General features: G+C 42.1%; 1 protein-coding gene across 3 annotated transcripts in view; it reads left to right on the top strand.

Annotated features, from left to right (window-relative positions):
• LOC116398588 (zinc finger matrin-type protein 4) overlaps nucleotides 1-17,290 on the top strand; it is a 45,947-nt gene extending 28,657 nt beyond the window's left edge. For all 3 annotated transcript variants that reach the window (XM_031875041.1, XM_031875022.1, XM_031875031.1), the window contains 2 exons: nucleotides 4,790-4,886; nucleotides 14,961-17,290. In XM_031875041.1, the coding sequence (XP_031730901.1) occupies nucleotides 4,790-4,886; nucleotides 14,961-14,982 (119 nt within the window). In that variant the 3' untranslated portion in view covers nucleotides 14,983-17,290. The remainder of the gene's footprint in view (nucleotides 1-4,789; nucleotides 4,887-14,960) is intronic.
• The last annotated feature ends 6 nt before the right edge of the window (nucleotides 17,291-17,296 follow it).

Genomic DNA, 17,296 nt, shown 5'->3' with positions numbered 1-17,296 from the left:
TGTGTGTGTGTGTGTGTGTGTGTGTGTGTGTGTGTGTGTGTGTGTGTACACCACTAGGGGCTCCAATCTCTCGTCATGTCTCATCTGTCATCCTTATTAGCTCCCCACGAAGGTGAATTACTTACAAAGCAAGATTTCCTTTCTTTCCAAACTATGGCTACAGAATCTGCCGGGCATATTGTCTGGTTGTGTTCTATTGATGATACTGACCTTTACTTGTACTTGCATATTCCCTCTTCGTCTCCCCCCTTACCTGCTCCCGCTTTCACACTCTCACGACCGAAAGATATCACAAAATCAACACATATCAACACTTTTTCCTTACTCTTGGATTTTTCTGGTGTAATTGCGTAGACAGGGCACAGGGGAGGACGACGTCGTCGTTGTTTTCCACAACTAGGTGCCAGACAAAACCCTTGGAGATGGATTACAGAGGTGGACGAGGGAGTTGTAGTGGGAGTGGCTACTGACGAGGGATGGAGCCCGGCTGACTCGGCTGTTGTTTTACATAAATCACGACTGGGGTAGAAACCCCTTAAGACAGAGCCGGTGCATTGTCTCCTCTCTCTGGAGACTGAGTAGTTAATTAGAAGCAGTGAGATAAGCGTCTAGGACTGGAGTGTGTGTCGGCCTATGCGTGTGTATGTGTGTGTGTGTGAGAGAGAGAGAGTGCCCGAGAGAGGGTACCAAAGCAGAGAAAATTGTGTGTAATTGATGACTGTGCCTAAATTGGGAGACAGAAATATAAACGATATATACTGTAGTCATTGTAGATCCCACATATGAACTCAGCCTGGGTATTGAAGTATTGAAAGTATTGAAAAGTGTCCAGCATTAAAAATTGGCATCTAATTCTTAGGCTTGTTTACTTATCCTCTGATCAGATATTTCCTGATTTCAGTAAAAAAAAAAAAGAATTTACTAACTGTAGACAAAAGTCTTTAAAGACCTTGCTAAACCAACCAATATCTTTATGTTAACTATGTCTGAAATGAATATGTGTAAGAGGGGTAACCCGTCCGCAGCTCATCTCAACTCTACGGAGCAGTTTAGGATTTTTCAGCTCATCGTTTAACAGCCTGTTACTTCGGTGTCTTGCTTCACTCTCACAGCTCTCATCAGTGTTGTTTCCAGCTGCTGCTATTTGAGCCCGCTGAATGCTACCTACTCAACACCCATTGGCAGACAGACACAGTTAGTAAGCTGGTGAATAAGAAGGGGAGTATTTACAGAGTTAGAAATGTCCCTCAGGAATTGAGGGAAGTGAACATACACTTGTCAGCTGGCCAGAAACACAACTCCAAATGAAAGCTTATGTATGTTACATTGTGTCAGCTACACGTGTAAATAAGGAACAGTTTGCTAATATGTTCACCATATCATCTTTTTATGTCTATATTGCCCGCAAGTGGCAAAAAAACTATTATTTACTGCTTTAACGGTGATTAAATTAGCAGTTTTGGCCTACCTGACAAAGGGTTAAAGCATGTCTGTATTTCCCAAACTAAGGTATTGAAAAGTTTTACTGAAAGGTTTTGATATCAGCTCCGTGATGTGATTTAGGCTTCATAAAAGCACTGATCAATACATTACCCAACGTGTTCACACAGTACCCAGCTTTAAAGAATGAGCAGAGATAGAGGAAAAACAACACAAACTAATGAGGTGTAGCGGCAGCCTGAACAATGTAGAGGAATCTGAATTTTTAACTGATGGTCTTTCCAATTACTGTCACATTTTCTGCTAAACTAATTAGGTCCTTCAAAGTTTGCTGCTTTGTAAAATTCCACTTGGATTCAATCCGACTCTCACCCTACGCTCAACCCCTCTCTGTTATGGTGTTTGCGATATATTCCTATGAGACGTACCGTCAAGTCTTTGCTGCAGTCTGTTGGTTTTGATTGCATCTCAATGGGCTTCTTTTTGGATCCAGTTCCTTTTTAATCTTGCAAAGCGCATGATAAGCTAATGGTGTACCACTGCACAAAGGCTCTGAAGAGCTCTGAAAACTATTATGCCGGCCTCCGCTGTGGATAAAACTATAGATGAATACCACATAGTGAGATTCTCAGTTGCAGTCGTGGATCATAAGGAAGCGGAAAATAGAGTAAACTCTACTATGAACTAACTTGATGTTAAGTACAGTGCTCCCTCTGCGTCTTAAAACCATCCGACTGTTTAACCAACAATGAACAATGACACTAGTTTTTACAATTAGCAGCGCTGACCGCTACCTGCAAACCCTCGAGTCTTACAAATAAAAAGGCTGCAGTTAGAGCTTGGCTGTGCATCCTGATAGAACGAGCCATGAACATCACGCTCGGCTCATTAATGTTGCCCGAGCTGAGACTGTTACAATATATCAGGCTCAGAAACTGCATGACGATGTTTCTTCTTGCATTTCTTTGCAACAAGGCTCTTGAAAAGAACATTTTCTAAAAAATGTTGTCCACAAAATGTAGCTCATTACTTTTTTGACAAGCATTTAGGCGTCTCCACACCAGAGGTGCCAGCAATGCCAGAGGACTCTGTGCATTGAGGGACAGTCACAAACAGCTCCACACCCACTGCCTCAGCTCATCTCACCCCCTCTTTTCTCTCTCCCTGGCATATCTTCTTGTGTAATTAACAAGGCTTAGAACACCCTCACAAATACTGCTCATGCTCACACAAAAAAAAAACACACATTCACAACCCTGCGCTGCATGCTGTCAGTTTCCTTGCATACAGACTTTCCATGCATGTAATTAACATGGATTGGGACACAGTGTTTTCTTATGCCAGAACTGCTTTATTAACCGGAAGCACAGTGACTATGCATGTGGGTATATGTGTATGTGTGTGTGTGCGTGTGTTCGTTCGTTCGTTCGTTCAAAAGACTGGCACATGCCCGCATTTTCTGGCACACACACACACACAAACTGCAGCATATTGTACATCAGTGCTACTCGGCCGGGTAGTGGGGAGGTGACATCAATCAGACTAAAAGCAGGGAAGCTGCCTTTGTGTGTGTGTGCACACACACACACACGCACACACACACTTAATCGTGTATACAAAAAAGGACCTCTTTGTGTAATCCTTGCAGCGGTATAGAATTACGAGGAAGAGAAAGGGAAGGAGCACGAGCGAGAGAATTATCATTCCTTTCTTTAACTAAATTATCGCTTCTCCAATTAATAGCATTTTCATTAGAGAGAACAGAAATAACAGCATTTTGGCAGAAAAGGGTGGACTCTCTCTCTCTCTCTCTCTCTCTCTCTCTCTCTCTCTCTCTCTCTCACACAACACACACACACACAGACTTAGTTGTTAGCTCATAATAGATGCAAAATGTCAACATTTAAACCAAGACTTACTCCCGGCTACTAATTCAGTCGTGACTTTCTTGTAGGCTAAATGGCTGTTTGTCCTTAATCACCGCTGAAACAGATGGAGCGACTCGGACGACGGGGAGTATAGAGATGCCACATTATGCAGCTCTAGCCCAGTCTAAATGACCCAACACTTCTAACTATATCACAACTTCATCTCCCAACATGCTTCACCAATTACCGCCACAGAAGGTCAAAAAGGTGATGGAATACACAGACAACTCATAAATCTCAAGGACAGTGATGTCAGCAGAGAAAAGGGCACACACCAGCAATCACACCCGACTTCAGTCCCCTCACCCAAAATTACACATTCATCATCACAAAATGAAAATTAAAAAAAAAAAAGAAACAGGCTTGGGGGGGTGGGGGGCTTCAAGCTATTACCTTTTGACTGTTTTGTCATACAACCCTGAAGTGTCAAGGTTGTTCATCTCTGATTCTGCAGTGGCGCCTCTGCAGTGTGCAAAATGTGAGAAAACAAAAATAGCACTTCATTTCACGTCTGACAGCCAATTATGTCATGTTGCTGATTGGCCTATCTTCGTCGTCACAGAGAGCACTTCCTCTGTCCTCGTGAAAGACAGAAAATGTGCACTGCCATGCTGTAGTTGCCACAAGTGTAAGAGGATCTTTTTTTGGGGGGCTGGGTCTAAAGGTCATGTTTTCTCCTCATCATTAAAGCCCAGCATGCATTTTATATCACTGCTGAAGTGTGACAAGTCATTATCATTACCACGTCTCAGTCTCCTCCCCTGTCTTTTTTTACACATCTTCCTCCGGAAATTTCCCTCTCTTCACTCGTTCTCTCTACCTAACGCCGGCCCCTCTTCATCCCACTCCGCTCTGTCAGTATCTCCATCCAGCTATTTTTGGGTGTTCATCTCAACCACCTGCACACCCTCTAATTAGTTCACATCTGTGTCTGAGCCGCACCATCTCAAGCACACATTCACTGATACAATACAAATGTGCAATGCATGCACAGCTGTACACAGCACTACACATGTGCACAACCGACTGCACGGTTATTTTCTTAGCCCTAGTGTCCTAATTATTCTCCCTCTGTTGAAGTTCATTGTTTTTTTTTAAAAGGCACCTTCATAACACACACGGGTACTAAAAATAAGATGATCTAACGATCTAAAAATGTAACTGGTTTCTGCAGCTGTTATTCTAATCAATCACATTTTTTTCCAGATGCACTTTAATTAGGAAAATTACACGACAATGTGGAATATCTTAATAAGACTTGACAGGTCTTTTTTTGGTGTTGTTGCTCACGTTGGCCTCACCGCTTCTGCTGTGGATGATCCAGATGAAGATGGCGACTGTTTTTAAAGATTTCTTTGAGCTATACTTATTGAAAGTGCACTCGTAGTAACCACGGTGCTTGTGTGTTTGTGTCTCTCCAGGGCTGCGTAGTAGTTACTCTTGCAGTGTCTGCAGTGTGGTCCTCAACTCCATCGAGCAGTACCATGCACACCTCCAGGGCTCCAAGCACCAGAACAAGTGAGTACGACAACTAATGACTCGACTGACTAGCCATCCATTCATCCAAAACGCTAAGAAAGAGAGACTTTCTGGAACAGACGATCTGACGATCACGTCCACTTCATGCAACGATTGCCGAGGTGTGCGGAGGTGTGAAAGTTGGCGGTTTTGAACTTCACTCTTAAGGTCTTTAATTTTTCTACATTTGTACGATTGCCCCGAGGCCATGAAGACACAAGCACTCTCAGTGAGACATCAGCGAGGCCGTGCAATGCATCCAGGAAGAGGCTATGATGACGGGCTTTTATCGCCTGTGAGTGCGGCCATTTATAACACATGAACACTTTGGAAGTAAACACACAATCCTTTTCATGTCCTAAAGAGGTGATGTATATGATGTCACGCTACGGTCATTGTCTGTCATATTATGTTAGTTAATTAATTGTTAGTTATGTTTCAGTTTCAGCCTCGCAAATATGGAGATTGTCTGCTTTTCTTTCTTTATATCACATCAAACTGACTGTGGGTTTAGGACTGACAAAACAAGACATTTAAAGACATCAGCTTCACTATTTTCCTTACATTTTATAGACCAAACAAATATTCGATGAATCTAGAAAATAATCAGCTGATTAATTGTTAGTTGCAGCTACAATGGTTAAAAAAATCCGCCATTCAATCAATTGCAAAACCAGGTTGAGGAAGAATAAGTTCCGTACAAACTGTGGAGGGCTAAAGACACAAGGCATGGTTGGCATAGTTTGTGATTAAGATATATCCAAACATTAGACTATTTTTTTCCAGACAAAGAGATGACAGCCTTAGCATTTCATCTGCGTTGTTTGGTGGACTATGACACAAGGAAACGACTGAGAGGCTGACAGTTCCACTGGGCAGCATTGGATGTTGTGTGTAGGGCTACATTTCAGATATCTGATGAGTGGAACAGCACAGATGACATTCATTTATAATGCACATACAAGCATGTGGAGCAGACTCAGGCGGCGTGACGGGAACAGTGTTATTTATTATAAAGAATGACAGTCGCACAATGAGATTGGGTCATTTTTTATTTCGGATTTTTGAAAAATGTATTCACAGCCAATGTGAATATGTGTGGAATATGTGTGGAATATGTATGGAACGGTTACATTTCATGCATTTACCATGAGATGGCTCTGGGCATGGTTATAGGTGCTGTTGTGGAGTGTGTGCATGTAGGTGTGTCTTTGTATTTACAGCAATGTAATGGAAATTAAGTGCGTTATGAATGGAGTATTTGTTCGGTAAAAGGTTGCTTGAGGACAGAAGTTTGTTGTTGCGGCACATCAGCTGAAACGTCTGCATTTATCCGCCCTGAAGCTCAACTTGTCTGGGCAGCACAAACCAAACTTCAGCAAACAAGTTAACCGTCAGCAAGTGGTGGGTGTAGTGAGAACAACAACGGCAGTAACAAGGATGAGAAAGGCAGAGATGAAAAGAAAAGAAAGTAAATAGTATATATATTTTCTTTTAGCAAAGGGTCAATTCCAAATGCTTCTATCCAGTAGTCACAAGAAAGAGCACAAGCATGTATTATTGAGATGGTAATCATCATGTATTCTCTGTTAGCTACATAGACTATACAGTGTGTGCTAAATATGGAAACTAGTTATAATTACCACATGTTTTCTCCTGTCTGTTTTAGTTTCGGTATATGCATTACCCCAAACAATAATTATGCATTAACATGAATTATTATGAGTTATTCTCAGACAGATAACGCCGTTTGTTGTGTGTAGAGGGAGCATGTATTGTGGCGACGCTGTCCTGGGTGCTGAAACACAGCAGAGGAGATTTATAGATAGACAGACAGGTAGGGCTGGCTGATAATTCAATACGACCGTTGATCATCTTTCAATGGAATCATATCGTGATGAAATCATATATTGAGATATCGTGACACACAAAATTGATAACAACTACAGAAACTTTGATCAAACTTAGCTAGATTTTAGATCTTAGTCTGATTATTCTGTATTTGTATGTATGTAAACACCAATAGATAGATAGATATACAGATAGACCGATACAGCAGCATTATGATACAGGTAAGCAATCAAAATAACAGAGTAAAAAATATTAAATGTAAAAAATGCACAATGTATACAATGACATAGAATATTAAATGAACCAACTAAACAGTAGTGCAGACAGAGATTTTAAACCAACAACAAACAAACAACCGTGTAACAGAGTTATAGTCTTGTGAATGATCTGGCCAGAGGTGATTTATTATAAAGTCTTATTGCAGTGGGCAGGAATGATCTCCTGTATCTGTCCTTGTGACAGCGGAGCTGGATGAGTCTGTTGGAGAAAGTGCTTCGCTGTCCCTGCAGTAGGTGGTGGAGAGGGTGGTCCGGGTTATCCAATATGGATAATAGTTTCTGTGTCTTCCTCACCAACACCTTTTCCAGACTGTCCAGTTTGCAGCAAATGATGGAGCCGGCCTTCTTAACCAATTTGATGAGTCTGTTGGTGTCTCCGGCTCCAATGCTGCTCCCCCAGCAGACTACGGCAGTACAGTGCACTGGCCACAACAGACTGGTAGAACATCTCCGTCAGGATGCCGTTCATTTTGCACAAAAGTACTCAGTATTTCTTATTTGTAAAGTATTTAATTCACACAAGAGTATAGAAAAATGGACTTTACCATGTGGTTATTTCATATAGACAATTTATTGAATTAGCAGAAAACATTTTTATATCATGATAAATATTGTTCGAGATATAAAATGACCAATATTGAGAGAAGATGTTTGCCTTATCGCCCAGCTCTACACAGTCTCCACAAAAACCAGGTCTTTTATTTAATTTGTTGGCATAGGCTACAGTATATTCATTTACTATTTTGTTTATAGGCCTACATATGAGCACATTTGTTTTCATGAGCTATTGCTGTAATTTATTTGTACATTGCAGATTTTGTTGCCGTTTTCGTTTCATTAAAAAGGAAAATCCTTGAAGTCAGATTTTTTTTTTGCCCTCATCTCTTATTAGTCAATAATAGCAACGTGAAGTACAATATCAGTAAATAATGACCGCAAGTTTGAGGAAAGTTAGACAGCTTGTGTTGTCGTCATCTCCCCTCCCACACTGGTGTTTTATTGAACGTGCTTATACCGGGACTCAAGCCTGATGGATACAACAGGATGCTCCGCATGTAAAGAATTCATATTTACAGAAGGCACGTCTCATCAACTAACCCATACCACGAAGCAGAGTACCGAATGCCTAATTCACTCACTCTAAGTCAGCCTGGATAAGGGTGTCAGCTAAACTCCTAAAGAGCCTGATTTTCGAGATGTATAATATCTCTGCACAGAGGCTGTAAATCACGGGAAAGTGCCTCATAACTCTCTCCTTCCGTCAGTTATACTGTCGTAAAGCAGAAAAGAGGGTGAGGAGAGAGTAAGACTGATGGATACAAAGGAGAAGTATGCAGCAGAGACAGAAAGACACATCGTGTTTGAGACAGAGGCGAAACAAATGAAAAAAAAAAAAGCATAGAGCTGAAAAGTGCAGGAGAAAGTAAAACTAAATTGTGGCTGAGACATAATCTCCTAAAATTGAACTGAAAATTGGAGCCAGACAGATAAGGAGCAGATTTAGAGTGTAAATTGAGGCGAACCCAACCCAGTGTCGCTGACTGCTGCAGGGCTTTGCTGCTTAGGATGGAGAGGACGGATTGACAGGACATCGACGGATAGAGGGCAGCGAGAGACAGACAGACAGAGAGGTACCAGGGAGATTTACAGGGTAGGTGATGATAGGTCACCGGTATGAAGGGGGAGAAAGCACCTCATCTGCCTGATCAAGGCTTATGGGAAGTATTCTGAAGTGGAGGAAGTTTGGTGGAGAAATGTGCAGAGCTTCAGTCTTATTTCAGAAGGAGAAGACATAATTCTGATATAAAAGATATAATTCTTTAGGTACGTTAAGGAAGCAGTCTCATGATGTCTTTGTGGTTATTATCAAATGGTTACTGAAAGAAGAGGAGAGCAGGATTTTAACACACTGCACGGCAAGTTTGGAAAGAACTTAAACAGACAACTCCCTGCATATTGATTTCCACCCAAGAAAGAAATAATGGCATTTTCATGAATCGCATATCAATTTGTGATATCTGTTCTGTCTGGGACATCAAACAGTCATGTAGGTCACGATGCGAGTGTAATTTCAATAGCAATTTTGTCTGAACCAATATTTAGAGGTTGCCTCTCTATTTCTAATGTATGGATTGTGCCAAATTCTCTTGAGCAGCGTCTGCAGTATTGCTGACTTACAGTGTGCATAGAGTGTGAAAAGGTCCATGAGAGAGCCCTCAAAGCACAAGCGATTCTTCAGCGCAACAGCCCTCGCAGACTTATTTTGCGAACGTACGCTGAATTCAGTTAAGTCCACGAGGGTGAACACACTGGTACTGGAAATAAGTCTTGCCAGCTCTGTTGGACCGCCGGATCAATCCTCTGGGGGAAAAAACAGAACAAGACCAAAGGTTCCACCTCATCGACCTCACTTCCTCTGCCTTCACCCAGTCGCTCAGATGACACACAATACGGGTAATGTGTGTTAGAAACCGCTTCGGGCTCAGTCTCTCTTACTCACATACCCTCACCCTCTCTACATCAATGTGCATTACATTTTAGCCTTTGCAACACAATAGTATGTGGGCATGATATGACAGCAAATAAAGCCCCTTTCACACTGTCTGCTGACATGGGAGTGTAAATGCTCTCATGCATGCACGCACACACACACACACACACACACACACACACACACGAACACTCTGGCTGCAGCATAAATGACTACCTCTAAGGCATTGCAAGTTTCGAACTAAGAGGAAATGGGCTCATGAATAAGGTGTGTGTATTTTTATTGTGTGTGTGGGTTTCTATGTGGATAAGTGTTGGTTTCTTATGCAGCACACGTCGTAAGCACAAAATTCTTTACCAAGTCTTATTATGGATTGGTGGTTTATATTTTTGAACAGCTATGTGTATGCGTGTGTGTGAGTACTTGTGGAAAAGAGGCTATTGAATTTGTTCAGTTCATATCTCTGGGTTGTTTACAAGGTGGACGAGGCTTTCCTTAAGTGACGCAACATCCTCCACCCTAACTTTGACTGAGTGTGTGTGTGTGTGTATTTTTGTAGGTCATGTGTGTGTTCTTTCACACTCAGGAAGAGCTTTGGCTTGTGTAAGGAGCTTTCCAGAGGAGACGACAGCACAGCTGACAGCGGCAGGGGATTAGCTCTCACCGAAGAAACATCTAAGAAAAATGTGTATCTCCGTCTATTTATGCGTACATGTGTATGCGTGTGTGTGACGTTAGTCATTAGGAATGTCAGAAGAGGGACCAAGTGCGAACATCCCGGCAGAAATACTCAGGTGCAAGACAAAAATACTAAATTGCAGGGCACAAAGGAGGTCTGCTCACAGTTAGGCTCCAAATAAACCGTTTATTAACGTTGGGGTGAAACGTTCCCACGAAAAAGGGAAAAAGAGAAATACAATATTTACGTGGAGCCTAACCCTGTGCAGACCTACTTCGTCCTCTGGTATTAGGAATGTGTCATAAAACAACAGATGTCTCTCGTCTTTAAACAGCTGGATGCATCGATCTGCCAGCTCTTCTTATCTGTATCGTGCATCTGCTTCATACACAGTCGGCTGCAGGTCATTGGAAACGCTCTAGACTCCACACAGTCGCTACAGACTGGCTGTTGTAATTGGACCTGTAAGGATGATGACAGCAGAGATACAACTAGCTAAACTTGGCTGAACATTTGCACAGTTTACAGTGTGTTGCAATTAAGCCAATGCACTTAGCTGGCACGCGGACAGGGACACACGTGGGAGGCAGACAGAACTAGATGAATATTAAATCCCCAAGTTGGATCCTGACTCAAGTTCTTCGAGTAAAAACTAATTGCTAGTTTGAAAAAAGTGACGATTAAAGAATAAACATAAGGCCGTCAGAGAGGAGTTGAATTATTTTCCAGCCCTACAGCTGTCTAAAAATCTGATGTTCTGATGGTGGCAGGTTGATCCCAACGGTGCCTGTAGGCATAAGTGTGTGTGTGTGTGTGTGTGTGTGTGTACACTATATATCTGCCAACAGCAATGCCAATATCTGCTCATCGGCATGCTGATTCATCAGTCAGGTTCCATTATATAGATCCTTCTGTGAGTGACTCAACATTGTTCCTGTCAATTATATCCAGCCGTCTGAGCCAGTGTTGTCGGAGAGCTCATTGAATATCCTCAAGGCTATGGTGGCTTTCATGCAATGATTACAGGCCTGAAAAGTTTTGGACCAAGTATACATGCATTCAAATATATTTCTAAAAACAGAACAAAACAAGAAAGGGCACTAATTAGCTCCTCGGAGTCCACAAGAGAAAACAAAGGAACCAGTAACGCACAGTTTACTTGATGGGAACTGTCAGCTGGGTTGTATCTCTGACCAATGACACTGCGTGGCTTTAACTACCCGAATAATATTATTCATGCTCACATCCCTCACCAGGATTGTGAGGCCTCTGCTCTCTGGATGCTTTTTTGTTATACAATTCCCGACCTCTGGTCTGCCTTTATGTGTATAGCGTGTGCTTGTGTACGAGTGTGAGTGTGTTCGTGTGATGTTGATGTTGACGCGGGCCCCAAGGGTATGATGGTGAGGTCGGGGACAATCCATTTAGCCTACTCACCCTGGTAATTATTCAGCATCAGTATCACAGAGTACACATACACACAAACTAATGCACATTTAAGAGGGAGAGGGTGGCCACGAGTGTGAGAGATTACAGTGCTGAGTGTAAAGTAACTCTGAATGCAAATGGTTGAGCTATCGACCTGCTAATAGGGGTCGGCTTGCTGGCTGTATGCGTGTGTGTTTCATGGTAAAGCATGTGCGTCTGTCCTCTCCCTGCTTGAGGCAAGGTGAAAGGTTAATTCAGGACTGCCGCAGGTCAGCTCTCCTCTCACACGCTTCCTCTGTCACACCTGAACACACACACGCACACACACACCTATATACATGCATGCTCACGCCCTTGTATCTCCTCATCTGGCCCAAAGGCACATGTCGTTGCCAAAAATCCCATGAACACAGTTTTTGTTTACACACACACACACACACACACACACACAGACACACTGCCCTGAGCATCACTGTCTGTGATATTAATAAGGTGAGGGGGGGGCGGGGTCATGCCTGAATCATGACTCACAGCTCAGCTCCCTTAGCAACCGCCACTGCCGGACTGCATTTACCTGGTGTGCGCACACACACACACACACACACACACACACACACACACACAGCATGCCAAAGTGACCTTCACATCCTCACAAACACTTCCATTGGACACAGAGGCACAGAGGCTCTTTGCTCCCTCTCTCGCTCTCTCTCTCTCTCTCTCTCTCTCACACACGTCCTTGTATATCTCACCTCCCACATGTGTGGCCCCGGGACAGATTATTGGATTAATTTATTAACACACAGACCATAACCCTTATTTTAACCCCATCTCCTGTCTCACCTCCTGCTTCCGTGCATTGCACTGTCCTTGTCTCGGTGACCTTTCCTGCCCTCCTCCTACGATTTCTCCCCTTGCACCTCCTTGCTCAGGCGCTGACTGCATCCAAATTGTTAATTTAACAATCCACACAAGAGTGTGCATGAAGATTTATGTGCTAAGTGCTGCTCTGTGAAAGGTATCGTTATGCATGCAAAATACAAGAAAGTACTGGTTATATAGCCGACGCTCACTATACAATCAAAATCCTCACATGATTCTTTGGGCCATGTTGTACCCATAAAAACAATATCAGGGGACATTTTCTAAACAATACACATAACTTTAAGATTTAGGTTGTTGAATAACTTCGTGATAAACGTATGGAGCTGAATCTAAAGACAACAGATTTCTTCTTCTGCTATCATGAAGGCTCCCTGCTAAGTTCTACAAAGTTCTGAAACAATAAGTCATTAATTGATGAGTCAACGGACAGTCTATGAATCTACTTCGTCATTTGTCAAGCAAGAATGCCTCACATTTGTTGGTTTAAGCTCGTGAAAATGTTAACGTTTTCTGAATGTTTTATATCGTTGTAAATTTAATATCTTCGACTGTTCGACCTTGGGCTCGAGGAAATGGTGGTCCAAAGATAAATCTGCGCAGTTCCGAAATGATTTAAAAGATTAAATAGATGTTTACTGTTTGTGTATTTTTTGTACTTTCGACATGTTTTTCTTCTTTCTTGTACCTCTATAAAAAAAAATCCTAAACTTCACAAGGAAAAGTCTGTTTTGAGGGCCGAAACAATAATTCAATCAATCTATCACTTAATAGACAGAAAATTTACTTCTTTTGACACTAAAGCCATCACCTCTCATGAAAAATTGCAAGTCGTAATTTTAGGAGTTCACAAGCCAAAATGGATGTAAATCTCTAGACTAAACAATTCATTAATAAATAAAAATAAATAATAGTCAGCTGCGGCCTTACTCCTGTGTGAAAGTGCAGGAACACATACTGCACGCTACAACAATATTATGTATAATATACCCATTTAGAGTATGTAGAATAAGATGATAATTCAGATACAACGGCTGGACTGACTCCTTACTTGAATGGACTTGCCCGGTTCCCCCTCTCTTTGACCCCTCTCCTCATGTTGTCCTTCACTCCCTCCTCGCTGCTACCTGTCCCCTCCCAGAGAACAATACAGGCTACCAGAGTCACGCCATCCCAAACCCTCACAGAGTCCAAAGTGCTAGATGAGTCCTGACAGAGCGGACAGGGTGTAGAGGCCACTGTTTTAACAGCCATTACCGGGATAGGTGCTGACAGCTATGCCTGTGCATCCCTCCCTCTCTCTTGCTCTCTCGCCTTCTCAGCGTTGGAAGAGAGTGTGTGGGGCAATGCTCCAAATAGGACACAGTGAAGGAGTGGCATTTTAACAAGGACTGTGATTAAAACGGCAGAATTTGTTGGGCTATTTGGGGGACGGGTTTTCATTTCAGGACCGCAGCGACGGCCACATAAGGAGACAAACATCTTATTCTCAGTCAAAGTGTCTGATTTTAGTTGTAAAACCAGACAGCGCTAAGCTCATGCTGAAGAGAAAACTGCATCTTGAAACAAAGTTAAAAAGGTTCTCAGTCTAACAAAAGGAACAATTACACAAAAGGGTTAGGCCGAGATGAAAGAGGTACTGTCTTACATGCTCATTATTGTTGGGATTTCTGTCGTAACGTTCAGGCAATTGAATAAATGAGACCAACTTGATATTGTCGTTTCAATTGTACTTTGCAGATCAGCTTTACAGCCTTTAAATCCTGTCCTATGGGGAAGTCCCAATACATTTCACGAACAAATACATACTCAATAGGTGGGTGTTGCTTGGCAATCCATCTTTTCTCTTTGTTTTAATTAAATGTGGCATCTTTGCCTCTGGAGTTGCTTTGTTTCATAGCGATAAAGCGACAGAATGCAGCCACAGCGCCTGTCATCATGAAAAACAATCCGCTGCTGAAGATAAAGGCCAAATCCACAGTAATTATTGCACCTTAAACACAAGGGTTTATGTTTATATCTTTCTCCTTTGTTTTAATTTGGGGAGCAGCCAGATAGAAGGCACAATAGACGGCTGTAATTATGAGAAGATTGTGAAACAGGATTATTGGTTAATGCCTCACATACATTACAGTAGAGCAGTCATTCCCGGTGAAAGGAAATTCGTTTCAGTGCAGCAGAGGAAATAAAGCAAAGCAGGGTCGCAGTGCTACATCTCTGGGGGTTTTCCTGCTTTATCAGAAATGGCATGAGACAATGTCCTCATTGCTAATGTATCAAGATAAATGTGCAGAGATTTACAGGTAAAGGGGATTACTTCCCAGGGACAAAACATGGCAGAAACATTATTTCTTCCCCCCAGTGGGCATGATGTTCCCTGTGGTGAAAGAGCCCTGTCTTGTTGGATCTGCTTGCGTCAGAGGCAAAACAAGACTAACAAATTATTTCCTGTGTTTTGTTTTCAGCCTGAAGGAACACCAGCAGTAAGCCACGGAGACAGGCCACACTGGAAAGAAGATAAGATGATTGTTGGAATAAACAACTTCAGAAAGGACTTGTGTCAGAAACCGAAGAGTATGAGAAAGTATTGCAGAGTACCTTCAGTGTGTGTGCGTCTATGTGTGTGTGTGTGTGTGTGTGTGTGTGTGTGTGTGTGTGTGTGCGCGCACGTGTGATGGGCATCCATGCACGCATCTGCAGTATGGATGTGTGGGTCATTGTGACTGTGTTTATTTCTATCTTTGATCTAAAAAATATATCTCTGAGATTTATTCAGCACCTAAGTGCTACGAGTTCTCAACAGCCGTCCGAAAGCAGCTGCATATTGCCATATAACTCCAGTGTGAACCACAATCCGAAAACTGAACTGATGTCAGTGTGTTGTCCAGAGTGGTAATAATCATTATAATGATAGTCAAAGAGCAGCAGTAACTTTGTTACTAGCCGTCGTCCATGTGCTCTGGCAGCGATCCACATCTTGTGTTTCTACATGGTTTTCATGTACAGTGATAGTGGCACATGAATGGATCACTTTCAGACCACCTGAGACTTACTCAGGCCCAGAAAATCCAAGGACAAGAAAACTCCCAACGACCTCAGCCATTACAGATTGCATGAATTTCCGGTTTGTATCTTGCGTTGTCTATAAACGCAGTGGATTGGCATCCCTTTTTTTCCCAACTGGTGGATGTGTCCTTTTGAAACCCATCTTTTCATGTATTCCATATACGATCAAAGCCTTGAGCTGTGGCGTGCTTACAGTTACAATACAGAAGGCAGCGGCGAAAAAGAAAAGCAGCACAAAGACCTCCTTCTCTGAGGTGAGGGTCTGCGCAACTTTGTGAATCATCTACCGTTGAAAACATTCCCACAGCACTGAATACTGATGTCAGATGCAGTCAGGAGGTGACTCAAATGATCTTCTCTGTTGAGTTGGGCGATGTGTAGATAATATTTTTTTTATTCTATGGACAGAGAAGAAAAAAAGAAAAAAAAAAAAATCACTCCCAAACCATGTAGCAGCCAATGTGCAATACAACTGGGATGTAATTCAATGCATGCAAAATGTAAAACGTTGCATTCACTTGCCTTTTTAAAAACCTATTGCTTGCGCGTTTTTGGCAATAGCGCTGCTTTCTAGTGATAGCTTCGTCTGCATTACTGCACATGCTTGCACCTGAGCAAAAAAGGTCACCTTTTCAACATCGCATTCATTCATCGAAAATTGAGAACCTTTTGATACCTAGAAATTAGACCAGCCACTACTGTTACGACACCCCTCATTTTGTGTGTATTTTGAGTGTCTACAGTGAGATCCAACAATGGTGTGTAGCATCATAAGATGAGCAAACAGATGACACGCTCCACTTTCCTGTGCTGGCACTGAGCAGCATTCCTCTATAAGAGGAGAGGACTGGAAAACACAGCAGTCAATGCTAAGCTATCGGCTGTTTGTTTGTTTTCTCTGTAAACACATTAAAATGTTATTTTTTTAATTTTGTGCTTTGTTCATTTCATGGTGAGGAGAGTTAAATATGAGTGACCTGATTAAAAAAGTTTTTCTTCTGCAGACGTATGTATGAGTAATGGTTTTATGCAATCACACGGTAATATTAACAACCATGCAATGAGGGTTTAAAGTTTAATAGTTTAATGAAGCAAAAAAAAAAAAAAAAACAGTTTGTGTAAATAAGCAGTAGCTGCAGGTGAAGTTTGTGTTTTAAGAGTTTTGTATTCATAGTGTTCACCTGCACTGAGTTACTGGACGATAAGGGAAATGGGTTTCTTATGGATGTTATTGAAAAACATATGAAATATGCTGGCACTTAAATAAGAATGATGGGTCATGTCATGTTTCTGAATTGATAACCATCAGTAAAAAATGAACTCATCATGAGCCGAAGAATCAGTGACGATGGACCAAAATCCAGCGTGTGGAGTATACGGTGAGTGATCACAGAGGGATTTAGAGAAAAGCCGTTTTCATGAGGACGACCACATTCACCACAAAGATCATCCTTCGGAGAAACATCTGATATGTGACTGTTTTGCTAGTGGATTCGTAAAACAGCAGAAAATGAGGATGCAGGACTACGGACTGTTGGATTTTAACATGCGTTTAAAATAACCAACCCCTCTGTTGTTGGTAATGCCGTACGAAAAACACAAAACAAGAAGCCATTTGGCTTGTTTGATGACTTTACGCCGACTCCTTTTCTCTCCAGCACTACTGTATTCACAAAAGACACAGCGTCTGTGTGTGTGTGTGTGTGTGTGTGTGTGTGTGTGTGTGTGTGTGTGT

This window comes from Anarrhichthys ocellatus, unplaced genomic scaffold (assembly GCF_004355925.1).
Source record: "Anarrhichthys ocellatus isolate YVR2014 unplaced genomic scaffold, GSC_Weel_1.0 scaffold3, whole genome shotgun sequence".
Lineage (NCBI taxonomy): Eukaryota > Metazoa > Chordata > Actinopteri > Perciformes > Anarhichadidae > Anarrhichthys > Anarrhichthys ocellatus.
This window is presented reverse-complemented; position numbering and strand designations above follow the sequence as displayed.